Below are 27,711 nucleotides of genomic sequence, written 5' to 3'. Positions count from 1 at the left end.
GAACTTAAAGGGGTTGTCCGGTGCTTACACATCTACACACCTCCGTGTGACGCGCCGGGCTAACAGGAAGTAAGAAGAATACAGCCCGGGGACCGATCACCTGTACCGGAGTGTACTGGAGCACCGGGGGAGCGTATGCAGGTAAGAGAAAGTGTGTTTTCTTTTATTTTGCAGCCCGGACGGGATAAAAGGAAAAAAGTGCGTGCTGGAGTACTCCTTTAAGGACGCAGGGCATACCTGTACGCCCTGTGCCAGTAAACAACGCGGGGTCACGCTTCATACCGGGTCAGTCCTGGCAGCTAATGATAGCCGGGACCCTGGGCTAATAGCATGCGTCACCGAGCGTTGTCCTGCGTGCTATTAACCCTTTAGATGCGGCGATCAAAGTTGATCGCCGTGTCTAAAATGAAAGTGAAAGCTTCCCGGCAGCTCAGTCGGGCTGATCTGGACCATCGCGATAAAATAGCGATGTCCCGATCAGCTACAACGCGAGCGGAGGTCTCCTCACCTGTCTCCGTCGCGTCCGATTGGCGATTGATTGCTTCAAGCCTGAGATACAGGCTTGAGCAATCGACCGCCTATAACACTGATCAATGCAAAGCTCTGGCTTTGCAGGGATCAGTGTAAAAGATCAGTGTGTGCAGTGCTATAGCCCCCTATGGGAGCTAAAACACTGCAAAAAAAAAAAAAGTGAAAAAAAAAGTTAATAAAGGTCATTTAACCCCTTTCCTAATAAAAGTTTGAATCACCCCCCTTTTCCCATAAAAAAAAAACTGTGTAAATAAAAATAAACATATGTGATATCGCCACATGCGGAAATGTCCGAATGATAAAAATATATCGTTAATTAAACCGCATGGTCAATGGCGTACGCGCAAAAAAAAATCCAAAGTCAAAAATAGCATATTTCTGGTCACTTTTTATATAATGAAAAAATGAATAAAAAGCCATCAAAAAGTCCGATCAATACAAAAATGGTACCGATAAAAACTTCAGATCACGGCGCAAAAAAATGAGCCCTCATTAGGGTTGCCACCTTTCCCTCAGAAAAATACCGGTCGTGGGTGTGGCTATGTGGGGGTGGAGCTAAAAAAAAGGGGGGCGGGACCGATTGCACAGAGGACGAGGGATCAGGGGTTTAAGAAATGTCATGGGGGATGGGGGGCAAATAAATGGCATGGGGGATGGGGGGGGTAAAGAAATGGCATGGGGGATGGGGGGGTAAAGAAATGGCATGGGGGGGTAAAGAAATGGCATGGGGGATGGGGGGGTAAAGAAATGGCATGGGGGATGGGGGGGGGGTAAAGAAATGGCATGGGAGATGGGGGGGATAAAGAAATGGCATGGGGGATGGGGGGGTAAAGAAATGGCATGGGGGATGGGGGGGGGTAAAGAAATGGCATGGGGGATGGGGGGGGTAAAGAAATGGCATGGGGGATGGGGAGGGTAAAGAAATGGCATGGGGGATGAGGGGGGTAAAGAAATGGCACAGGGGATGGGATGGATGCAATATATATGCACCAAAAAATTACATTTAGAGAATAAAACTTACAATTGTAAATAACATTTATTTAACAACAGGCAATAAATTTAAGGGGATACCCAGCAAATACAAATATAATATAAATACATTTGACAACCTCACCAAATAGTACAAATGCAAACATTGTAACAGCTCCTCTGTATACGCACTACCAACAACAAAAAATAGGATGAAAAAATCATCAAAACCAAATTGATACCGATAAAGCCCTCATATAGCTCTGTAGGTGGAAAACTGAAAATGTTGTACTGAATAAAACCACTATACACAGACCAGTATACTATAAAGGATCTGTATACAATATAAGTGATTATATACAGGACCATATGGCGGTAGATATCAGCTGTACACAGGATGTATATACCATATAAGTGATTATATACAGGACCATATGGCGGTAGATATCAGCTGTACACAGGATCTGTATACCATATAAGTGATTATATACAGGACCATATGGCGGTAGATATCAGCTGTACACAGGATCTGTATACCATATAAGTGATTATATACAGGACCATATGGCGGTAGAGATCAGCTGTACACAGGATGTGTATACCATATAAGTGATTACAGTTACATTTTGGGACTCACAATTACGTCTTTTCTGATCAGCGGCGTCCTCTTTCCTTTTCTTCTCCGTCCGGATAAGACCTCCATGTGGATCTCTCAACATCTGCAGGAAAAACATGTCAGACTCTGCATATATTCAGTGCCCTCCCCCTCCTCTACACAATCTTCCCATCTATAGGCCCACAAAGTGTAATAATGCCCTCCTTGGTGTCCTGCACAGTAAAAGGGAAGGTAGGTAGCCAGGTAAATAGGTAACTAGGTAGGTAGATCAGGAAGCCAGATATGTAGGTAGGTGACAAGCCAGGTAGGTAGGGGGCTAGCTAGGTAGCTAGGCAGCCATGTATGAAGGCCAGGTACATAGTTAGATAGCCTGGTATGTAGGTAATTAGTTAGGCATCCAGGTATAAAGTTAGGTAGCCCCCCCCAATAAGTATAGGTAGTTACACCCCCCCCCCCCCCCCCCCCGTTCCCTATAGGCAGAGTCACCCCCTCTTCCCCATAGGTATAGGCAGTTACCCCCCCCCCCCTTCTCTTCCCCATAGGTATAGGCAGTTACCCCCCCCCCCTCTTCACCATAGATATAGGCAGTTACCCCCCCCCCCTCTTCCCCATAGGTATAGGCAGTTACCCCCCCCCCACCTCTTCCACATAGGTATAGGCGGTTACCCCCCCCCTCTTCCCCATAGGTATAGGCAGTTACCCCCCCCCCCTCTTCCCCATAGGTATAGGCAGTTACCCCCCCCCCTCTTCCCCATAGGTATAGGCAGTTACCCCCCCCCCCTCTTCCCCATAGGTATAGGCAGTTACCCCCCCCCCCCCTCTTCCCCATATGTAGGTAATTAGTTAGGCATCCAGGTATAAAGTTAGGTAGCCCCCCCAATAAGTATAGGTAGTTACACCCCTCCCCCCCCCCGTTCCCTATAGGCAGAGTCACCCCCTCTTCCCCATAGGTATAGGCAGTTACCCCCCCCCTTCTCTTCCCCATAGGTATAGGCAGTTACCCCCCCCCCCCTCTTCACCATAGATATAGGCAGTTACCCCCCCCCCCCTCTTCCCCATAGGTATAGGCAGTTACCCCCCCCCTCTTCCCCATAGGTATAGGCAGTTACCCCCCCCCCCTCTTCCCCATAGGTATAGGCAGTTACCCCCCCCCCTCTTCCCCATAGGTATAGGCAGTTACCCGCCCACCCTCTTCCCCATAGTTATAGGCAGTTACCCCCACCCCCCTCTTCCCCATAGGTATAGGCAGTTACCCCACCTCTTCCACATAGATATAGGCGGTTACCCCCCCCCTCTTCCCCATAGGTATAGGCAGTTACCCCCCCCTCTTCCCCATAGGTATAGGCAGTTACCCGCCCCTCCTCTTCCCCATAGTTATAGGCAGTTACCCCCACCCCCCCTCTTCCCCATAGGTATAGGCAGTTACCCCACCTCTTCCACATAGGTATAGGCAGTTACCCGCCCCCCCTCTTCCCCATAGTTATAGGCAGTTACCCCCATCCCCCCTCTTCCCCATAGGTATAGGCAGTTACCCCACCTCTTCCCCATAGGTATAGGCAGTTACCCCCCCCCTTCTCTTCCCCATAGGTATAGGCAGTTACCCCCCCCCCTCTTCCCCATAGATATAGGCAGTTACCCCCCCCCCTCTTCCCCATAGGTATAGGCAGTTACCCCCCCCCCCTCTTCCCCATAGGTATAGGCAGTTACCCCCCCCCCCCCTCTTCCCCATAGGTATAGGCAGTTACCCCCCCCCCCTCTTCCCCATAGGTATAGGCAGTTACCCGCCCACCCTCTTCCCCATAGTTATAGGCAGTTACCCCCACCCCCCCTCTTCCCCATAGGTATAGGCAGTTACCCCACCTCTTCCACATAGGTATAGGCGGTTACCCCCCCCCTCTTCCCCATAGGTATAGGCAGTTACCCCCCCCCCTCTTCCCCATAGGTATAGGCAGTTACCCGCCCCCCCTCTTCCCCATAGTTATAGGCAGTTACCCCCACCCCCCCTCTTCCCCATAGGTATAGGCAGTTACCCCACCTCTTCCACATAGGTATAGGCAGTTACCCCCCCCCCCCCTCTTCCCCATAGGTATAGGCAGTTACCCCCCCCCCCCTCTTCCCCATAGGTATAGGCAGTTACCCCCCCCCCCCTCTTCCCCATAGGTATAGGCAGTTACCCCCCCCCCTCTTCCCCATAGGTATAGGCAGTTACCCCCCCCCCTTTTCCCCATAGGTATAGGCAGTTACCCCCCCCCCTCTTCCCCATAGGTATAGGCAGTTACCCCCCCCCCTTTTCCCCATAGGTATAGGCAGTTTCCCCCCCCCCCTCTTCCCCATAGGTATAGGCAGTTACCCCCCCCCCTCTTCCCCATAGGTATAGGCAGTTACCCCCCCCTCTTCCCCATAGGTATAGGCAGTTACCCCCCCCCTCTTCCCCATAGGTATAGGCAGTTACCCCCCCCCTCTTCCCCATAGGTATAGGCAGTTACCCCCCCCCTCTTCCCCATAGGTATAGGCAGTTACCCCCCCCCCCCCCCCCCTCTTCCCTAGACAGAGAAACACACACACAAACACTGACACACACACACTGGCTGACAGGCACACAAACACTGACTGACAGACACACGAACACAGACACATACATAGTAACAGACACACTTACCTACTACCGCAGCACCTCTCCAGTCTCCTCTCAGTCTCGGCGAGTGACGTGATGTCCTGCGCGGGCCTGCGGAGTGACGTCACTTCCGCAACGTCCCTCCGCAGATCCGGCCGCACAGCATTGCATAGGTAAAGTTTTAGACTGGGAGTGGGAGACAGGGACAGCCTCAGAGTCAGACAGGGTGCTGTGCTGAGCGGCATGGTGCGGGCGTGCGGCCCGCACTCCCGCTCAGCGGTGCCGGCACTGAACAGAACAGGAGTTTTTTTTTTTTTTTTCAGGTTAGTGTGATGAGAGTGAATGAAAAATACCGGCCATTGCATGGCCGGTATTTTTCATCCAAACTTACCGACACAGCCCGGAATCTGAATGAAAATACCGGCTGTGCCGGTAAAATACCGGCAGGGTGGCAACCCTAGCCCTCATACCGGCCTGTACGCAGAAAAATTAAAAAAAGTTATAGGGGTCAGGCGATTTTTAACGTATACATTTTCCTGCATGTAGTTATGATTTTTTTTTCAGAAGTAAGACAAAATCAAACCTATATAAGTAGGGTATAATTTTAATCGTATGGACCTGCAGAATAAAGATAAGGTGTCATTTTTACCGAAAAATTTACTGGGTAGAAACGGAAGCCCCCAAAAGTTACAAAATTGCATTTTTTTCTTCTATTTTGTCGCACAATAAATTTGGATTTTTTGGTAAAATGACTGATGTCACTGCAAAGTAGAATTGGTTGGGCACAAAATAAGCCATAATATGGAATTTTACGAGTAAAATTGAAAGCGTTCTGATTTTTAGAAGGTGATGAGGAAAAAAAATGAAAATGCAAAAACTGAAAAACCCTGCGTCCTTAAGGGGTTAAACATTATTATTTATTTTATTTACCTATCTGATTGTTTTTTCCTTCCAATTTATTTGAAATAAAATATTGCTTCCCATTCTGGCATTATAAGCGTTTAACCATACCAGAAGAAAATAAAACCAGTGCCCCTATTCACACTTGCAGCAATAGTCATATTCTCTTACAATAGTGCAAAACGATAACTCCCAGCATGCCCGGACAGCCAAAGGCTGTCCGGGCATGCTGGGAGTTATCGTTTTGCACTATTGTAAGAGAATATGACTATTTCTGCAAGTGTGAATAGTGGCACTGGGTGACACGCTGTTTGGAAAACACTCTTACAAACTAACGCTTTTGCCATTACCAAAAATGGCGGCACCACAGACAACAGTCAGCAATTTTTCTGCCCGGTCACATGACTTCCGGCGCTTTACGCCGCACACAACAGCACAGAGGCGACGGAGGAGGACTTTTCAGGTTACACCGGAAGCCGGGTGTTCGGCGCTTTCTACCCCTCTACTTCCGGCGGTGATAGTGCGAACTCACCCGGCCTGAGAAGGGAAGTAAACATGTCGTCTGTGTGGGATGAAACCGAGGTAAGAGGGACGAGAGGAGCCGGTATACCCTCTGGAGCGGGAATTGGAGGAGCAGCTCCTAAGAGTCAGCCATTAGCCCAGTGTGTGGTGCTCATAGGCAGCCTGTAGCTGTGCTGCTAAAGTGACAGTGACCCACACTGAGACATCTTGCTGGGACTTATAGTTCTTAGGTTACAGGTGTTTCTCAGGCTGCCTGTTTCTGCCACAGGGCTTATAGGGGATTGCTCAGTAGTGTCTTTCTTTTTGGGGAAGGAGAGAGAAAATTTCCTCCATCAGCCCTTTGTTATGACCAGTGAGGTTCTGTCCATAGTTACATAATATCGTGTGGTCAAAATGCTGAATGGTTCTTGTTGCATTAACAAAAAGGAACAACAGATTTGTGATTTGTGAGAGAGAATGTGTTCTGGTACACTGTAACAATCCCTGCAGCTGTGTGAAGGACTATAATTTTTCCATTACAGCATCTGCTGCATATTTTTTTTGCAGCTGATTTAGCTACCCAATGGAGTCAGTATGTAGCAGGTCCGGTATGTGTCAAAGTACCCTTAAAGCGCACATCCATAGTTATGAGCCTATGCGATCTACAGTTCCACAGTTCCAGCGTGCTGAGAAGCAGATTGTGCTTAGGTTGGACAGTTGCCAAGGAAGCAGTACAATGCCCAACAAAGTTCTGTGCATTAGCGCTTTTCTGATGAACTTCACTGACCGTACAACCCCCCCCCCCCCCTAGTGTGGCCTGTATCCCCCCCATGCTGGAATTGAAGATTGTGCAGGCTGACTGCAAGCAGACATCTTGGAAATGGTTATGTAGTAGTTTGTTTAAAGTCGCAGTACATGACATCTTAGAAAAGTTAAAGGGGTTATCCTAGTGCTGGGCAGTATACCAGTTCATACCGAATACCAAAATTTTATTCCCTGCACGATATGACTTTTGCCCATACCGCAATACCGGTTGGGACTCTCCCCCCTCGAATGAGTGAATTATCAGCCGCAGACCGCTGTCCCAACATCGGGGAACTAATCATATGTGACCCGCGAGTTCTGCATCTCTTCCGCCCCCCAATGAATTATCAGCTGTGCTGTCCCCACATCATGTCACTCCTCTGCTCATCCTCCTATGAGTTGCGGGCCGCCGGCGCTAGAAACCTGTACTGTACTACAAATAATGTTTCCCGGGCTGCAAATATAAACTTTAACTCTCCTCCTGACGTTCCTCGTTACCGGCCTCACGGTCCCTCCACTGCGGTCCTGGAGATGGGAACGTCACAGAGCCGTCAGCTTATCACCGGCTGCAGCGATGTCCCGCCTCGGCCACTGATAGGCTGAGCTCACTGCCATGTAAGGAGCAGGCCAGCTTCATACATGACAGTGCGCTCAGCCTATCACCGGCCGCAGCGATGTCCTGCCCTGGCCGAGGATAGGCTGGTGGCTCTGTGACTTTCCCGTCCCAAGGAGACAGCAAGAGGACCACAGGATAGTGAAGACGGTAGCAGAGCCCGGGAAACGTTATTTGTAGTACAGTAGATTTCTAGCACCGGCGGCCCGCAAGTCATAGGAGGATGAGCAGAGGAGCGCTTGCGGTGACATGATGTGGGGACAGCGCAGCTGATAATTCATGGGGGGGGGGTGTTGGAAGAGAAGCGGCGCCCAGGACACATGGGGGGTGAGGAATATCGTTAAATACAGTGGAACCGCCATCACTTACAAAAATACTGTGATACACGTTTTTGCTCATACCGCCCAGCTCTAGGTTATCCCCTATCCACAAGTTAGGAAATAACCAATTGATTGCTGGAGGAGGTCCCACATCATGTATGAAAAGGGAGAATCCTTGTCCCACCAAGTAATTGGAGCAGCAGCATGCTTGGCCATCATTCTATTCATCATGGTATCAGAATTGAGTTCAGCAGAAATGTTTTTAAGTCCCATATAGAATGAATGATGTGGCGGTCAAGCGTGTGCGCTGCTGCTCCATTCTCTATGGACAAGGAACCTCCATTCTCCTGATCACTGAGGGTCCCAGCAGTCAGACTTGCAACGATCTGCTAGTTATTCCCTATTCTGTGGATGGGGACTGTTTTTTTAATCCTGGAATAACTCCTTTAAACATCTGTAAAGGTAGTTGTCAGGCAGAAATCTTATCAAACATACATAGTGGTGCGATCATCACCAACCATGTCAAGGCCATTGAGTCACAAATTAGTAATGACCAATAAGATTTGGGGTTGCTACAGCCCTGTTCACATGAATCAGAAATTTTCTGTGTAGATTTCAATCTGAGTCAAATGACCCTTAAGTAGTCTTCTCCCAGCTGCAGTCCCAAAAGGTAAGGCCACATGTGGAAGTAGAGTTGTGGCCTACTTTATTATATTGACGAAAACTCTCTTGCTATGTCTTTTAGAAGCTGAAAGTTTGTTGTAGTGATGGTGAGTGGTTACTGTTTTGTAATCCTGATGTTTACTTTCAATCTGTTACATTACAGCAGGATGGGGTGGGACAAGAAGTCCTCAAGATGTCGACAGAAGAGATAATCCAGAGAACCCGACTCCTGGACAGCGAGATCAAGGTAAGTCCTGCACTTATCATACTGTAATATGTATATGGTACATGTGGAATATGACTGCTGCTGTCTTGATATTTTGTATTGTTTAGTAAGTGCACTGCACTGTATATCAGTGTCCTCTAAATTGTACTGAATAAAAAAACTAAAACTAAATTTCTCGGTCAGCTCGATTGGGGATACAGAGACCGTGAGTATATGCTGCTGCCACTAGGAGGCTGACACTAGAAGCTTACAAAATAATTACCATATAAGTGGGTATGTGTGAAACTAACTTACTATAATACCAATACCCTATTAAAATATAACCTTTTATTATATCTTGTTAAAAATGTACTACAGATATTTCCAGCGACCTGCTGTATATACAAATATGAGATGATGCTCACATCAAGCTAGTATCTAAACATGTCATAGGTATGCACACTTGGAAAACAGATAAATGCAGACAGGTTAACAATACAATATAAAAATATCGTTAAGTGTCACTCACGTACTGCAGGCTGTATTTTCAGTCCTTAGGGAGGAGACTGTCGTAGGGTAAGATAAAGTTAGGGTGGTATTCGGATGTGTATAACACTCCTGTTATATCCAGAATCTTACCCTACCTAACAGCGGGGTAGGCGCCCCCACTTCAACCGTTGACTCTCCACTCCCTATGGCTGACTAGACCAAATGTATGCATACATATCAATACAAAGCCATTAAAGGAGTACTCTAGTGCAGAGTATTCCTGCTCCGTCCTGCCCGGGCTGCAAAATAAATGAAAATGAACCATCACTCACCTCCCTGGGTTCCCGCGGAGCGCCACTACAGCTGATCGGTCCTCTGGTCCATCTCCTTCATACTTCCGGGTGTAACGAAGCGTCACATGGCACTCAGCCTATCGCCGGCCGCCGCAATGTTCTGCCTCGGCCGGCGATAGGCTGAGCACCATGTGACGCTTCGTTACACCCGGAAGTATGAAGGAGATGGATCGGAGGACCGATCAGCTGTAGTGGCGCTCCGCGGGAACCCAGGGAGGTGAGTGATGGTTCATTTTCATTTATTTTGCAGCCCGGGCAGGACGGAGCAGGAATACTCTGCACTAGAGTACTCCTTTAATAATATATATAATGATGCATTATTATACAGCACATCTATGTGTATAAAATAGTGAATAAACGTTAAATAAATAAATCCTTCACCAAATAAACAAATAGAAGATAGGAAAAGATAAAGAAGGATAAAATATAAGCCTTTGGAATATCTCTACGCCTTTCCCCCCCGGTAACATAATGGTGGCCGGGGTTCCTCAGGAGGTTTTTACCAGGAAAGGTACTGTGCAGGTACAGATGGAAGCAATGTCACAGCAAAAAAAAAAAAACATTGATCCACAGATATTACCTGCACAGGGAGGCATGCATACAATCACACTGTGATTGTATGCATGCCTCCCTGTGCAGGTAATATCTGTGGATCAATGATTTTTTTTTTTTGCTGTGACATTGCTTCCATCTGTACCTGCACAGCGGCATGGAAGCATCCAGACAAACGCTTCCAAGGGACTAAGAAGGTTCAGGCGCTGTTTCCCTTTGCCAAGGACCTTATTGCTAAATGGTCAACACTGCCTGCTGTGGATCCTCCAGTTTCTCGTCTATCAATATCGACTCCTCTACCATTGGCGGATGCGGCCTCCTTTAACCCCTTAAGGACTGAGCCCTTTTTCACCTTAAGGACTCGGCCATTTTTTTGCACATCTGACCACTGTCACTTTAAACATTAATAACTCTGGAATGCTTTTAGTTATCATTCTGATTCCGAGATTGTTTTTTCGTGACACATTCTACTTTAACATAGTTTTTAAAATTTTGTGGTAACTTGCATCCTTTCTTGGTGAAAAATCCCAAAATTTGATGAAAAATTTGAAAATTTTGCATTTTTCTAGCTTTGAAGCTCTCTGCTTGTAAGGAAAATGGATATTCCAAATAATTTTTTTTAATTCACATATACAATATGTCTACTCTATGTTTGCATCATAAAATTTACGTGATTTTACTTTTGGAAGACACCAGAGGGCTTCAAAGTTCAGCAGCAATTTTCCAATTTTTCACAAAATTTTGAAACTCTCTTTTTTTCAGTGACCAGTTCAGGTTTGAAGTGGATTTGAAGGGTCTTCATATTAGAAATACCCCACAAATTACCCCATTATAAAAACTGCACCGCCCAAAGTATTCAAAATGACATTGTCAGTGTTTTAACCCTTTAGGTGTTTCACAGGAATAGCAGCAAAGTGAAGGAGAAAGTTCACAATCTTCATTTTTTACACTCGCATGTTCTTGTAGACCCAATTTTTGAATTTTTGCAAGGGGTAAAAAGGAGAAAAGTTTTACTTGTATTTGAAACCCAATTTCTCTCGAGTAAGGACATACCTCATATGTCTGTTAATTGTTCGGCGGGCGCAGTAGAGGGCTCAGAAGGGAAGGAGCGACAAATGGTTTTTGGGGGGCATGTCACCTTTAGGAAGCCCTATGGTGCCAGAACAGCAAAAAAAAAAAACACACGGCATACCATTTTGGAAACTAGACCCCTCGGTGAACGTAACAAGGGGTAAAGTGAACCTTAATACCCCACAGGTGATTCACGACTTTTGCATATGTAAAAAAAAGTTTTTTTATTTTTTTCCTAAAATGCTTGGTTTCCCAAAATTTTTACATTTTTAAAAAGGGTAATAGCAGAAAATACCCCCCAAAATTTGAAGCCCAATTTCTCCCGATTCAGAAAACACCCCATATGGGGGTGAAAAGTGCTCTGCTGGCGCACTACAGGTCTCAGAAGAGAAGGAGTCACATTTTGGCTTTTTGAAAGCAAATTTTGCTCTGGGGGCATGCCGCATTTAGGAAGCCCCTATGGTGCCAGAACAGCAAAAAAAAAACACAGGGCATACTATTTTGGAAACTAGATCCCTCGGGGAACGTAACAAGGGGTTAAGTGAACCTTAATACCCCACAGGGGTTTCACGACTTTTGCATATGTAAAAAAAAAAAAATACCCCCCAAAATTTGTAACACAATTTCTCCCGAGTACGGCGATACCCCATATGTGACCCTAAACTGTTGCCTTGAAATACAACAGGGCTCCAAAGTGAGAGCGCCATGCGCATTTGAGGCCTAAATTAGGGATTGCATAGGGGTGGACATAGGGGTATTCTACGCCAGTGATTCCCAAACAGGGGGCCTCCAGCTGTTGTATAACTCCCAGCATGCCTCAGTGGCTGTCTGGTAATACTGCAATACTGCAACAGCTGGAGGCTCCGTTTTGGAAACCTTGGCGTACCAGACGTTTTTCATTTTTATTGGGGAGGGGAGGGGGGCTGTGTAGGGGTATGTGTATATGTAGTGTTTTTTACTTTTTATTTTATTGTGTGTTAGTGTAGTGTAGTTTTTTTTAGGGTACAGTCGCACGGGCGGGGGTTCACAGTAGTTTCTCGCTGGCAGTTTGAGCTGCGGCAGAAAATTTGCCGCAGCTCAAACTTGCAGCCAGATACCTACTGTAAACCTCCGCCCATGTGAGTGTACCCTGTACGTTCACATTGGGCTGGAGAAACATCCAGCTGTTGCAAAACTACAACTCCCAGCATGTACGGTCTATCAGTGCATGCTTGGAGTTGTAGTTTTGCAACAGCTGGAGGCACACTGGTTGTGAAACACCGAGTTTGGTAACAAACTCAGTGTTTTGCAACCAGTGTGCCTTCAGCTGTTGCAAAAGCTACAACCCCCAGCATGTACGGACAGCGGAAGGGCATGCTGGGTCTTGTAGTTATGCAACAGCTGGAGGCATACTACTTTGGCTGGGGATGCTGGGGATTGTAGTTATGCAACAGCTGGAGACACACTGGTTTGCTACTTGTTTCACAACCAGTGTGCCTTCATCTGTTGCAAAACTACAACTCTCAGCAGTCACCGACAGCCAACGGGCATGCTGGGAGTTGTAGTTATGCAACCAGCAGATGCACCACTACAACTCCCAGCATGCACTTTAGCTGATTGTGCAAGCTGGGAGATGTAGTTATACAACAGCTGAAGGTACACTTTTCCATAGAAAAAATGTGCCTCCAGCTGTTGCAAAACTAAGTCCCAGCATGCCCATAAGGGAATGCTGGGAGTTGTGGTGGTCTGTCTCCTGCTGTTGCAGGGCATGCTGGGAGGTGTAGCTAAGCAACAACAGGAGGCTGTCACTCACCACCTGCTGCTGCTGCTGCTGCTCCGTGCACAGGTCAGTCCCTCGCCGCCGTCGCTCCTGGGGCCCCGATCCCAACATTGACGCCGGGGATCAGGGTCCCCAGCTCCCGGGGTCCACGTCCCGCACCCGCTCACGTGCTCCGGAAGAGGGGCGGAGCGGGTTGCGGGAGTGACACTCGCAGCAGGTGCCCTGATTGGTCGGACGGTAAACCGGCCGACGAATCAGGGCGATCGTGAGGTGGCACCAGTGCCACCTTACCCCTGCTGGCTATGGCTGTTCGGGGCCGTCTCCGACGGCCCCGAACAGCCTGCAATTCCGGGTCACTGGAGACTCGATTGACCCGGAATCTGCCGCAGATCGCTTGACTGAATTGTCCAGCGATCTGCGGCCATCACCGACATGGGGGGTCATCATGACCCCCCTGGGCGATATGCCGCGATGCCTGCTGAACGATTTCAGCAGGCATCGGGCACCGGCTCCCCTCCGGCTAGCGGCAGGGGGGCCGGGATTTGACAGGACGTACTCAAACGTCCTGAGTCCTTAAGGACTCGGAAAAGAGGCCGTTTGATTACGTCCTGCGTCCTTAAGGGGTTAAGGATCTGGCGGACAAGAGGATTGAGAATCTGGCCAAGTTTGCCTTTAAAGTGGCGGGTTCATCCTTGCTTCCTGCCTTCGCTTCTGCTTGAGTGTCCACAGCCCTTTCTATTTGGGCTTCCCAGCTCCGCCAGGGCATTTTGTCTCGGGCCCCTTCGGAAGATTTCGTAGATCTTGCACTCCAACTACTTGTGCTCTGCTTGTTGGCTTTTCCGACAGGTAAACTGGTGGCAATTCATCGCTCCATGTGGCTGAAGGCTTGGGACGCTGGTGCCGCTTCTAAGAAGTCTCTCACGGGACTCCCTTTCTCCAGGACCCGACTCTTCGGAAAACGCCTGGATGAAATTATCTCAGAGGCTGCTGGAGGTAAGAGCTCCTTACTATCGCAGAACAAGTCCCGTCGTACTGATTCCTGCCGGGAATCAACTTCCTTTCGGTATTTTGGCTCGGGTCGGGCAGCCAGACTGGCACCCTAACAGCATAGGAAGGTCCCATGCTTCAAGGTACGCCCTTCCTGAAAGTCGGATAACCGTTCAGGCCGCTTTGCAGCCAAGTCGGGCACCCATAAGCCTCCTTCCGCCTGAAGGGACGCTCCTTCCGCCTGGTGGGAGGTCATTTGTCCCTGTTCCGGTATGTTTAGTTGGCTCAGGTGCAGATCTCATCGGTCCCAGATGTCGTTTCTGATGGCTATCGGATCAAGTTTGCTTCCTTTCCAAGGAAGACCCTTCTCGCTCAGGGAGTGATCATCCCAGGGAGCGTTTTTCAGGCTTCTACTCAAATCTTTTCGTCGTCTCAAAAAGGGGGCTTCGTCCGCCCTATCCTGGATCTGAAGCTCCTCAACCACCACCTACTCCTGCGTCATTTCCGTATGGAGTCTCTCTCCGTTCTGTGGTGGTTTCTATGGATATTCGTGGATATCTTCGGTGGATATCCGGGACGCATATCTTCACATCCGGGACGCATAGCTTCGCCATTCCAGAGGGCCATTTTCAGTTTGTGGCCCTTCCCTTCAGCCTAGCCACGACCCAAAGGGTCTTCACCAAGGCCCTGGTGGCAGTTATAGCCATCCTTCGAGCCCGGAGTATGTTGGTGATCCCTTACCTGGATTATCTCCTGATCGAGGCTCCAACCAGGGACCAGAATCAAGAGTCTCCCCCTCACTCTTCAGACCTTGTATCGTTTCGGCTGGGTAATCAACCAGGGAAAGTCAAACCTGACTCCCACTCAGTCCCTGATCTTTTTGGGACTCCAGTTCGACACGGCGGCCGCCCAGGTTCAGCTTCTGCTGGTCAAGCGCCGCTCTCTATCAGCAGTTGTTCGCCTTCTCTGTCGTCCCGTTCCAGTTTTCATTCGATTTATTCATGGAATTCCTGGGTCGGATGGTGGCGACCATGTAAGCCGTCCCCTTTGCCCAGTTTCATTATCGCCCTCGGCAGCTGGCCACGATTCGCCAATCTCTCCAGTGGTGGCTCCAGTCTCCCCTTCTTTGGCAGGGATGGTCCTTCCTGCCCCCTCAGTGGCAGGTCATCACGATGGACGCCAGTCTCAGTGGTTGGGGGGTAGAGTCTTCCGGGATCGGACGTCCAGGGCCGTTGGTCCTCTCGGGAAGCTCTTCTCCCCATCAACATTCTGGAACTCTGGCAATTTACCTTTGCCTCCTCCATTTTGAGCGACTTCTCCAGAACTGTCCTGTTCGTGTCCAGTCGGACAACTCCACAGCTATGGTGTATGTCAATCGCCAGGGTGGCAATGTCCGAGGTCTCCAGGATCCTGCTCTGAGCGGAACTCGGAGTTCCCTCCATCTCGGCGATTCACGTTCCGGGAGTGGACAATTGGGAGGCGGACTTCCTCAGCCACTCCTCTGGGGAACTCCATACGTAGACCTCTTTGCGTCTTGCCACAACCAGAAAGTTCCTTGATTCTTCAAAGTCCCGCGATCCTGGCCATGGATGCCTTAGTGATTCCCTGGTCGCACTTCTTCCTCCCCTATCTCTTCCCTCCTCTTCCTCTCCTTCCCAGGGTCCTGAGGAAGCTCAAAGCGGAGGGCATCTCCGCCATTCTCATGGCTCCGGACTGGCCCAGACGAGCGTGGTACGCCAACGTCGCTCGCCTAGTGGCCGACGTGCCACTGCTTCCCGACCTGCTCTCTTGGTCCCCTTTGCCACCCCAATTTACTGTTGCTGCATTTCACGAAATGGCAGTTGAAACTGCGGTTCTGAGGGCCAGAGGGTTCTCCCCCCTTAAGGGATCCGCACAATGATCAGGGCTCGTAAGCCCCCCGCTGCAAAGATTTATAACCGTACTTGGCGGTCTTACTTTCACTGGTGTGAATCGCAATCATTCTCTCCAGTTGTCTTCTCCCTCCCGTGCCTTCTTTCCTTTTTACAATTTGGACTGGAGCATGCTTAGCTCTCAGGGTCAGGTGTCTGCTCTCTCCATTCTTGTTCAGTGTCCCCTGGCGTCCGATCCTCACATTCGCTCTTTTCTGCAAGGCATAGGGGATCTGAATCTGTTGCTCAGTGCCTTACAAGGTGCTCCCTTTGAACCTCTCCGAGACGTTCCTATTCGCGTCCTTTCCTGGGAGGTGGCCTTTCTAATTTCGGTCACTTCCATCTGGAGGGTTTCAGAGCTAGCGGCTCTCTCCTGACGTTCCCCGCATTTGGTCCTGCACCAGGACAAAGTCATTTTCCGACCGATCTCCACCTTTTTGCCTAAGGTGGTCTCCTCTTTTCACCTAAAATAAGGATATTGTCCTTCCATCCTTCTGCCCTGCTCCTTCCCATGGAGCATTTACTTCACTGTCTTGACGTAGTTCGGGCTGTTCGGACCTACCTTTCGGTCACTTCATCCTTTCGTCAGTGTGACTCTTTCTTTGTGCTTCCGGAGGGTCATTGTAAGGGACTTCCTGCTTCTAAGGCTACCGTTTCCCGGTGGATCCGTTCTGCCATCTAGGAAGCCTACCACTGCAAAGGTATGACTCCACCTTTCCGGGTCTCAGCTCATTCCACTCGATCTGTCAGGGCCTGCTGGGCTCTTCGCAATAGGGCCTGGGCCTTGCAAGTCTGTAAGGCGGCCACTTGGTTGTCCTTGCACACTTTTACCAGGTGCACGTTTTGCGTCCGCTGACGTCGGCTTGGGTCGCAAAGTGTTGCAGGTGGTACGTCCCACGGTCTCTGTCTCACCCAATGAAGCTGACTTAGAAAAGTAATTTTTTTTTAATGCTTACCGTAAAATCTTCCTCATAGGATCCATTGGGGCACACAGCACCCACCCATTTGTTCTGGTGTCTTTGGTTCAGTTGTCTGTCCGGGGGTTATTTCCGGTTATTTTTTGTCTGTGGTTTCTTAGGACAGTTGCTGGTTTTTCTTTCCTTGTCAGTCCTGTACTACTGCTTTGGCACTAAACTGGTAGTTCAGAGTCTGTGTAGGCGGGGTATATCCTGCCAGGAGGAGCAGACTTTCTTTTGTTGCCTAGTGTCAGCCTCCTAGTGGCAACAGCATATACCCGGTCTCTACCTTTCCGTTCATTGCCACATTTTATAGGGGTACTCCGCCCCTAGACATCTTATCCCCTATCCAAAGGATAGGGAATAAGATGTCTATTCACGGGGGTCCTGCCACCGTGGCAAGTCTATGGGAGGGGGCGTGGCTGTGACATCACGAGCCTCCGCATCGCCAGTCATCCGTCACGGAGCAAAGTTTGCTCCATGCACCGGACGGATGTCTGGGGTGCTGCAGCCGAGATCGCAGGGGTCCCCAGCGGCGGGACCCCACGATCAATCATCTTATCCCCTAACCTTTGGATAGGGGATAAGATGTATAGGGGCGGAGTACCACTTTAAGGACTTAGCAGAATGTTTTTGTATGGAAGATGGGGAGAGAGAACTTGTTGACCCACAGCTATGCAATGTGTATAGCCACTGTATCCTGTTCCACATATGTAACAATTTATGTTTGTGTTTCAGATCATGAAGAGTGAGGTTCTACGTGTGACTCATGAGTTACAAGCTATGAAAGACAAAATCAAAGAAAACAGTGAGAAAATCAAAGTGAATAAGACTCTCCCTTATCTGGTGTCCAATGTCATTGAGGTATGATGTTGTAAGGGCCAGTAACCTCAGCTCAATAAGCTACAGTGTACTTGTTGTGTGTAACTCTGGTGCAATTCTTTTATTCTCAGCTACTAGATGTTGATCCCAATGACCAAGAGGAAGATGGCGCCAATATTGATCTTGATTCACAGAGAAAGGGAAAATGTGCAGTAATAAAAACATCTACCCGACAGGTAACATACAGGGCAGGTGCTTTCCATTGTCCTGTGTATATGCCACTACATTTACCATTATGTGCATTATACAGCTCTGCTGAGCTTTTTGCATTAAAAAGACAGCCTTTTTTATTTTATTTATTTATTTATTTATTTTTTGGTGCCCCACCATGGTGAAATATGAATTGAAATAAAAAAAAAATGCAGTTAGGCTGGGTTCACATCACGTTTTTGCCATACTGTTTTCAATCTGTTTTTCTAAAGAAAACCGTATGGCAAAAAAAAAACAGATGGTAAAGTATCGGAAAAAGAAAACCGTATGCGTTTTTAAACTGTATACTGTTTTTAATAGTGCATACAGTTCCGTCAGTTTTTATTTAAAAAAAAAAAACATAATTTTTTGAAAATTTTGTCCATTTTTAATGGGAGGGGCGTTGGGTGGGGACTTTAGGATGCAGCATGCGCATGTGCAAAGTAAAAACCGTATACGGTTTCCCAAATGGAACCGTATACATGTGCGTTTCCCATTGACGTCCATGTTAAAAAAAAAAAACCTATGCGGTTGCAGTACGTTTTTTTAAACCGGAGTCAAACCCGTTTTTGTCTCCGGTTTTAAAACCGTACTGCAACCGCATACGTTTTTTTTAACATGGACGTCAATGGGAAACGCACATGTATACAGTTCCATACGGGAAACCATATACGGTTTTTACTTTGCACATGCGCATTTGCATCCTAAAGTCCCCAACAAACACCCCTCCCATTAAAAATGGACAAAATTTTCAAAATGTAATCGACTTTTCTTCAGAATCTAGTGACTAGAACCTATAATAATAATATTATTATAATTACTTTTTTTCTGTGTACTTGGTTATTATAATTACTGCTTCTCTATGACCACTTCCTCTAGCACAGTTATATAGTATCACTGTCCTTGGTATAGATATAGTCCAGTAGTATAACCTGAAGTCCCATGGAAGAACATAGGTATCAGATAAAATAGTGTGTGCGCGCCAATGATCAACTCATAACTATACAATATTATTCACTTTGTTTTGCTCTTTTCACCAGACGTACTTCTTGCCAGTGATTGGTTTGGTGGATGCTGAAAAGCTAAAACCTGGAGATCTTGTGGTGAGTTCAGTACTTCAGTTAATGTGATGAAATGGAACTAAGTTTAAATGTATATTCAAGTTTACATGATGGGAGTCTATACATTAAAAGGCAGTAATAAGATAAAAAGGGGCTATATGTTACTATATGTAATAAAGTGGACACCTAGCAACACCTTAGGGATGTATGGCATGTGAGTGAGTAACACTTTTTTTCTGTTATCCTTGCAGTTTTAGAGGCAACATATGTATAACTTAACTTTTCTTTATTCTTTCAGGGGGTGAATAAGGATTCCTATCTCATCCTGGAGACTTTACCTACAGAATATGATTCACGAGTTAAGGCCATGGAGGTAGATGAAAGGCCGACAGAGCAATACAGTGATATTGGTGGTCTTGATAAGCAGATTCAGGAGGTATGGATCAGAGCACCTAACTTTTACGAAAGGTTCTGTTATGCTACCACAGTACTGACTACCAAACATTCCTTACACAGCTGGTAGAAGCCATTGTTCTACCAATGAACCACAAGGAGAAGTTTGAGAACTTGGGAATTCAGCCTCCTAAAGGTGTGCTAATGTATGGACCCCCAGGGACTGGAAAGACCCTCCTAGCGAGAGCATGTGCCGCTCAGACTAAGGTAAGTTAGTTACCCGAGGTGACCAGGGAAAGAAGAATGATGGAAGCGGGTTGTTTTTGACATTTACCTTCTTCTTCCAGGCCACTTTCTTGAAACTCGCTGGTCCTCAGTTAGTTCAAATGTTTATCGGAGATGGAGCCAAACTTGTCCGAGATGCCTTTGCCCTAGCAAAGGAGAAAGCTCCATCTATCATTTTTATTGATGAGTTGGATGCTATTGGAACAAAAAGGTTGGTTGTATTTTTTAGCATTGTGTTAAGAAATTATTCCCACCTTATAAATAATGGCATATTGCTAGTGGGTGGTCAGGAGTGCTGATGTGCAAGAAAATACACAAGTGCTTTGTCTCCTTCATTCTTGTGATTGTTGGAGGTTAGACCCCTGCTGATCATAGTGATGGTTTATCCCAGCAATATACCATCACTTCCTAAGATGAAGATAGCCCTATACATAGATTTTCCGCCCAGGACACATTTAACCATTTGTGAAGCCATCTCCCTTGACCATGATGTGATCATGGGGGGTGGTCCAGAAGCCTATGTGTTTACATATCCCATTTTAGCATTGCTTCAGGAGGAATGTAGTATTACATGGTACCAAATAGAATTGGCAGATGACCAGTTTTAAGTTTTTAATGTGATGGAAATGTAATAAACTTGGTTTATGACCCTGTGTGCAGGTTTGACAGTGAAAAGGCAGGAGACAGAGAAGTGCAGAGAACCATGTTGGAGCTTCTAAACCAGTTGGATGGTTTTCAACCTAACACCCAAGTTAAGGTAAAAACCCATTCATTATGCTTGTAGTTTTTTTCATGTCTCTATATCCAGTCTTATGGTCAGAGTTTTCATCTGTTCCATATAATATTGCACAGGTTATTGCTGCTACAAACCGTGTAGACATCTTGGATCCTGCACTCCTCCGTTCTGGGCGTCTCGACAGGAAAATTGAATTCCCAATGCCCAACGAAGAGGCCCGAGCCAGAATCATGCAAATCCATTCCCGAAAGATGAACGTTAGGTATGGATCAGAATTTCTGTGGTTTTAAAGAACAGTATTAGTAGTTTTGTAGATTTATTTATTGATATTTTCCCCTGTTTTGGTCTAGTGGTTTCTCTGTGTTCAATACACTCTGGAAACAGGTTCTGTGTCTGTAACTGCGTAATGACATGAAAACTTTTTGTTTCTCCTGCAGCACTGATGTCAACTATGAGGAGCTTGCTCGTTGTACTGATGACTTTAATGGGGCACAATGTAAAGCTGTGTGTGTGGAAGCAGTGAGTATTGTAGCTTAAGTATTTAGCTAAGAAGTAGTTAACCCCTTCAGGACCAAGCCCATTTTGGCCTTAAGGACCAGAGCGTTTTTTGCACATCTGACCACTGTCACTTTAAACATTAATAACTCTGGAATGCTTTTAGTTATCATTCTGATTCCGAGATTGTTTTTTCGTGACATATTCTACTTTAACGTAGTGGTAACATTTTTTGGTAACTTGCATCCTTTCCTTGTGAAAAATCCTAAAATTTGATGAAAAATTTGAAAATTTTGCATTTTTCTAACTTTGAAGCTCTCTGCTTGTAAGGAAAATGTATATTACAAATTAAAAAAAAATTTATTCACATATACAATATGTCTACTTTATGTTTGCATCATAAAAGTGACGAGTTTTTACTTTTGGAAGACACCAGAGGGCTTCAAAGTTCAGCAGCAATTTTCCAATTTTTCACAAAATTTTCAAACTCACTATTTTTCAGGGACCAGTTCAGGTTTGAAGTGGATTTGAAGGGTCTTCTTATTAGAAATACCCCACAAAAGACCCCATTATAAAAACTGCACCCCCGAAAGTATTCAAAATGACATTCAGTCATCATTTTAACCCTTTAGGTGTTTCACAGGAATAGAAGCAAAGTGAAGGAGAAAATTCACAATCTTAATTTTTTACACTCGCATGTTCTTGTAGACCCAATTTTTAAATTTTTACAAGGGGTAAAAGGAGAAAATGTATACTTGTATTTGTAGACCAATTTCTCTCGAGTAAGCACATACCTCATATGTCTATGTTAAGTGTTCGGCGGGCGCAGTAGAGGGCTCAGAAGGGAAAGAGCGACAAGGGGATTTTGGAGAGTACGTTTTTCTGAAATGGTTTTTGGGGGGCATGTTGCATTTAGGAAGCCCCTATGGTGCCAGAACAGCAAAAAACCCTCACATGGCATACCATTTTGGAAACTAGACCCCTTGAGGTACGTAACAAGGAATAAAGTGAGCCTTAATACCCCACAGGTGTTTCACGACTTTTGCATATGTAAAAAAAAATTATTTTTTTTCACTAAAATGTGTGTTTCCCCCCAAATTTCACATTTTTCCAAGGGTTAATAGCAGGAAATACCCCCCAATATTTGTAACCCCTTCTCTTCTGAGTATGGAGGTACCCCATAAGTTGACCTGAAGTGCACTATGGGCGAACTACAATGCTCAGAAGAGAAGGAGTCATATTTGGCTTTTTGAGAGCAAATTTTGCTCGGGGGGCATGTCGCATTTAGGAAGCCCCTATGGTGCCAGAACAGCAAAAAATACCCACATGGCATACCATTTTGGAAACTAGACCCCTTGAGGAATGTAATAAGGAATAAAGTGAGCCTTATTACCCCACAGGTGTTTCACGACTTTTGCATATGTAAAAAAAAAAAAAAAAAATTTCCACTAAAATGTGTGTTTCCCCCCTAATTTCACCTTTTTGCAAGGGTTAATAGCAGAAAATACCCCCCAAAATTTGTAACCCCATCTCTTCTGAGTATGGAGGTACCCCATAAGTTGACCTGAAGTGCACTATGGGCGAACTACAATGCTCAGAAGAGAAGGAGTCATATTTGGCTTTTTGAGAGCAAATTTTGCTCGGGGAGCATGTCGCATTTAGGAAGCCCCTAAGGTGTCAGAACAGCAAAAAAAAACACACATGGCATACCATTTTGGAAACTAGACCCCTTGAGGAACGTAACAAGGGGTACAGTGAGCATTTGCCCCCCACTGGTGTCTGACAGATCTTTGGAACAGTGGGCTGTACAAGTTTTCATTTTCATGGACCACTGTTCCAAAGATCCGTCAGACACCTGTGGGGGGTAAATTCTCACTGCACCCCTCATTACATTCCGTGAGGGGTGTCGTTTCCGAAATGGGGTCACATGTGGGGTTTTTTTTTTTTTGCGTTTGTCAAAACCGCTGTAACAATCAGCCACCCCTGTGCAAATCACCTCAAATGTACATGGTGCACTCTCCCTTCTGGGCCTTGTTGTGCGCCCCCAGAGCACTTTGCGCTCACATATGGGGTATCTCTGTAGTCGGGAGAAATTGCGTTACAAATTTTGGGGGGCTTTTTTCCCTTTTACCTCTTGTGAAAATGTAAAGTATAGGGCAACATCAGCATGTTAGTGTAAAAAATAAAAAAATTTTACACTAACATTCTGGTGTAGACCCCAACATTTCCTTTTCATGAAGGGTTAAAGAAGAAAAAGCCCCCCAAACCTTGTAACGCAATTTCTCCCGAGTACAGCGATACCCCATATGTGACCCTAAACTGTTGCCCTGAAATACGACAGGGCTCCAAAGTGAGAGCGCCATGTGCATTTGAGGCCTAAATTAGGGATTTGCATAGGGGTGGACATAGGGGTATTCTACGCCAGTGATTCCCAAACAGGGTGCCTCCAGCTGTTGCAAAACTCCCAGCATGCCTGGACAGTCAACGGCTGTCCGACAATACTGGGAGTTGTTGTTTTTCAACAGCTGGAGGCTCTGCTTTGGAAACAGTGGTGTACCGGACGTTCTTATTGGGGGAGGGGGGCTGTGTAGGGGTATGTGTATATGTAGTGTTTTTAACTTTTTATTTTATTTTGTGTTAGTGTAGTGTAGTGTTTTTAGGGTACAGTCACATGGGCGGGGGTTACAGCGAGTTTCCCAGCGCAAAATTTGCTGCATCTCAAGATGCGAGAAACCCACTGTAAAAGCCTCGCCCATGTGAATGTACCCTGTACATTCACGGGGGTGGCGGGGCGGGGGGGGCTTGCATCAGCTGTTGCAAAACCACAACTCCCAGCATGCATGGTCTGTTAGTGCATGCTGGGAGTCATAGTTTTGCAACAGCTGGAGGCACACAGGTTAGGAAACACTGAGTTAGAAACAGACAATGTTTCCCAACCAGTGTGTCTCCAGTTGTTGCAAAACTACAACTCCCAGCATGCCCAGACAGCTGAAGGGCATGCTGGGAGTTGTAGTTCGGCAACATCTGAAGGGCCAGATGTTGCTGAACTAAAACTCCCAGCATGCCTGGACAGTCAGTGCATACTGGGAGTTGTAGTTTTGCAACAGCTGGAAGAGCACAGATTGGAGACCATTATACAATGGTCTCCAAACTGGGGCCCTCCAGATGTTGCAAAACTACAACTCCCAGCATGCATGGTCTTTTAGTGCATGCTGGGAGTTATAGTTTTGCAACAGCTGGAGGCACACAGGTTAGGAAACACTGAGTTAGAAACAATGTTTCCCAACCAGTGTGTCTCCAGCTGTTGCAAAACTACAACTCCCAGCATGCCCAGACAGCTGAAGGGCATGCTGGGAGTTGTAGTTCGGCAACATCTGAAGGGCCAGATGTTGCTGAACTAAAACTCCCAGCATGCCTGGACAGTCAGTGCATGCTGGGAGTTGTAGTTTTGCAACAGCTGGAAGAGCACAGATTGGAGACCATTATACAATGGTCTCCAAACTGGGGCCCTCCAGATGTTGCAAAACTACAACTCCCAGCATGCCCGGACAGCCAAAGGCTGTCTAGGCATGCTGGGAGTTGTAGTTTTCAGACTCCTAGAAGCAGCAGTGAAGATCTTCACTGCTGCCTCTGAGGACCACATACTTACCCGTCGCTGCTCGTCCACGTGGCCGGTCCCGCGCTGCTCCTCGGTCCCGCCGCTGGATCAGGTAAGTCCGCCGGTCCCCACGTGTTCCCCCCCTATGCCGCAGGTCCCCGCGAGCCCCTGCAGCGCTTCGTCCCCCGTTCTGCCCGACTTCCAGGGGCGGGCAGTGCGGGGGATCTGAACTTTCACCCCAGATCACTGTGATTGGTCCACAGGGACCAATCACAGTGATCGCTGACCAGGACCACCAATTGATGGTCCTGGGGGTGAAGCAGAAGTTGTCCCCTGCTGGAAACAGCGGGACTTCTGCCAGTTAACCCGTGCGATGCTGCGCATCGCCGGGTTAACTGCATGTCATTTATAAACGCCGGGATGCGCGAACGCACTGCACAACCCGGCGTTTATATATGACATTCTGCGGGAAGGGGTTAATAACTTTATTTACCATCCCTTTTAGTTTAAGAAATAAATTATAGAGATCCGTTTCTGTGATCTCTATAATCATCCATTATAGGCTTGAAATAATACACTTTGTTTTTCAATAGGATCTCTGGTAGAAAGTAGGAATTGTTGATCCTAAATACTCTATATATTCCGCACTGAAAACCTTTACATTACGCAGTATTACTGCACTGAAATCCACACATAATCGTGCTGCATTGGAGACACTTATTGCAATGTACTAAAATTCAGCATTTTTAAATTTATTGTGGATTTGGACTCTGTTGAAGTCAACGGGATCAATCTGTAATAATCTTGCAGCATATCCGACACACAGATTTTGTATGCTGATTATTGGAAATCCATATGGCAGGACAGTTTCAGCATGGATGTTGTGCATATATTTTTCTTCCGCAGCATATATTTATATATATATAGATATATGGATAGATATATAAAATATATTTTATTATAATTATTACTATTTTTTTAATCTCCACTGCTACTGTAAATGCTGTGGAAATTGTGTGAAAAACCAAAGCAAATACACATTGTATGGCCCTATCCCTATAGTGCCACTGGCAAGAGAAGATTAAAAGAATCAAATATGGAGATTCTGTAACCCAGTGAAAACTTACATAACAAAATAAGTAACACCTTTATGAATCCTGTGCTGCTCCCATGTAAAACGCTTTCCATGTCCCCCACTAGTATTTTTTTTACTGGCCTCCAGCAATGGCATGAGGTCACCACTGCTGCCAGTGACTTGCTGCAGTGGTTACTAGTGTCATTGTTAGAATAGGAAGAATAGAACGACAGGAGACTGGGAGAATGTTGGCATTGGAGCAGCAGGGGATTGGTACGTTTGACTCCCTTTGACACCCCCTTTAAATTGTATGCTCAGTGCCTGTATGGTGGTGGTTCCTTGTCACTTTACAACCTTATATTTTGCCCCTGCAGTCTTTCCTACCAGAAATTTAAAGGGGATATTCCCTTCATAGTATGCGAAGGCTGATATACCATAAAATTCTATCTTGTTTTTTTTTGTTTTGTTTTTTATTGAGAAAAGTCACTTGGCCTATTCCTTCCACATTTACTATACTGGGCATTACAGCACTGCTTCCCTCAAATGTGGCTGTGTTGTAGTTCCTTTCACATTAGGTTGCTTGGAGCATTGCTGTGCAGGTAAAATAGGTGAAGAAGCAGCTGTTACCCAGCACTGCTACACCTTTACTTCAGGGTGAGAGTCGCATCCAACAGATCAGACGATGTTAATGCATTATCAATAACGTCTCATGCAAAACTTCCTTTTTTGCTATTTTTCTAAGTTCCTGTGAAAAGGAAATATGAATATATCTTTATGGTTATTTTAGATAATATGGTCACACCTTTAGCTCGCTCTATCTGCAACAGTAATAGATAAACAAACTTAGTGTTAAAGGAAAACAGTCATCCTGTTCACCCACACTAAACTCGATACACTTTGCTTTGCGCCTACTGAGCGCTCACGTGACCAGCGTCCATGAATATTCAAATTCACCCGGTGGGCCTGCCTCCTGTGTGCAATTGGGAAGCATCTATTAATAGGTTAAATTTGCTCCTCTATGTATTACACTATCACATTAGAAAATCAGATAAATAATCCTGAAAAGTCCCTTTTAAATTGGTTTGGAAGAAGAAAATTGGCTCTGCATTTTGCCTAGAAATGGTGCCTCTTTCATGGGTTGTTCCATGCTATACATTTGACTCTGTGATACCAGACACAGACCAGTAATAAAAGATGCGTTGTATATGTAAAAAGTAGCCTGGCTTTCTGGATAATTTGGAAATGCTGTCTGTAACAGGCAGTGATACATGTGTCTGACCTGTACTGTTACTTTTTTTTGTAGGGTATGATTGCTCTGCGCAGAGGAGCCACTGAGCTGACGCATGAAGATTACATGGAGGGAATCTTGGAAGTCCAAGCTAAGAAAAAAGCCAACTTGCAGTACTATGCGTAGAAGCATCTTTCCCCCAACATGTGGGAAGACCAGTGGCGAGTCCCACTGTTTGTTGTGTCAGGACTGTTTACTTATGTTACAGGAAGAAATAAACCAGACCTCTTTAACTTTGCATCCTGCCCTCTTTCTGGAATCTGTGCTTCTATATCAAGCAATTAATCATTTGATGATTTATTCCCCTTACCTTTCATGATCACATCTTCCTCCAATTGCTTCTTTACTTTTGACAGTAAAATGAGAACCCTGGAAATCCAATCCCTAAAATTCTACTTGTAAGTTGTACCGGTTGGCTGTCACATGTTTCCAACCATTCTGCAGTGTAATTTGGGCCAAGGAAACCTATTCTGTTTTTTTAATTTTTTATGACTTGTAGGCATCTTCTATTATGCAGCACTGACCAGAACACCACCTAGGCTATTACATCTGGAATGCATGAAGGTGTGTTCATAGCATTATTATTACAGGTTGCAATAGACTGTGTATACATGTTCCCAGTAGATAAGGGTGCTTGCTGCAGATTCCTACTGTATATTAGATTGCATCTAAGAGACTGTGTCTGTCCTAATTTCATGGCTCAAATTTACTTGAAGATTGTTATAGAGACATAAAGTGGGTGCTCTTTAAGGGAAGCTGTTAGTGAGCTAGAGGCCCATGTACTGCTGTTGCATAGGGTCCTGGCTGGTATTGGCCTTTAGTGTGGATGACACTGATCACAAGGGGAGGTGAAGAAGGAAAATTTGACCCTTACAGAGGTGCTGCTAGTTCCAGAG

At 46.3% G+C, this 27,711-nt stretch overlaps 2 protein-coding genes across 2 annotated transcripts in view; one reads left to right on the top strand and one right to left on the bottom strand.

Moving 5' to 3' along the window:
* LOC130276736 (hatching enzyme 1.2-like) overlaps positions 1–6,037 on the bottom strand; it is a 38,635-nt gene extending 32,598 nt beyond the window's left edge. The window contains exon 1 of the mRNA XM_056526536.1: positions 5,981–6,037. The gene's annotated coding sequence lies outside the window, so the exon portion shown is untranslated. The remainder of the gene's footprint in view (positions 1–5,980) is intronic.
* Positions 6,038–6,058: 21 nt separating this feature from the next.
* Positions 6,059–27,053, top strand: PSMC3 (proteasome 26S subunit, ATPase 3). Its single transcript, XM_056526537.1, has 12 exons — positions 6,059–6,212; positions 8,695–8,778; positions 17,552–17,677; positions 17,767–17,871; positions 18,925–18,987; positions 19,244–19,381; positions 19,462–19,605; positions 19,686–19,834; positions 20,284–20,380; positions 20,476–20,621; positions 20,797–20,878; positions 26,831–27,053. The coding sequence occupies exons 1-12, from the start codon at positions 6,186–6,188 to the stop codon at positions 26,939–26,941; spliced, it is 1,272 nt and encodes a 423-aa protein (XP_056382512.1). The 5' UTR covers positions 6,059–6,185; the 3' UTR covers positions 26,942–27,053.
* The last annotated feature ends 658 nt before the right edge of the window (positions 27,054–27,711 follow it).

Source organism: Hyla sarda, chromosome 6 (assembly GCF_029499605.1).
Source record: "Hyla sarda isolate aHylSar1 chromosome 6, aHylSar1.hap1, whole genome shotgun sequence".
Taxonomy (NCBI): domain Eukaryota; kingdom Metazoa; phylum Chordata; class Amphibia; order Anura; family Hylidae; genus Hyla; species Hyla sarda.
Note: the sequence above shows the minus strand (reverse complement) of the source record. Positions and strands in the feature narration are given on the sequence as shown.

Coding starts and splice junctions, on each gene's coding strand:
- PSMC3 (XM_056526537.1), top strand. CDS start 6,186: ATGTCGTCTGTGTGGGATGAAACCGAG. Junction 19,606..19,685: donor CATGTGCCGCTCAGACTAAG/GTAAGTTAGTTA, acceptor TTCTTCTTCCAG/GCCACTTTCTTGAAACTCGC. Junction 19,835..20,283: donor GATGCTATTGGAACAAAAAG/GTTGGTTGTATT, acceptor CCCTGTGTGCAG/GTTTGACAGTGAAAAGGCAG.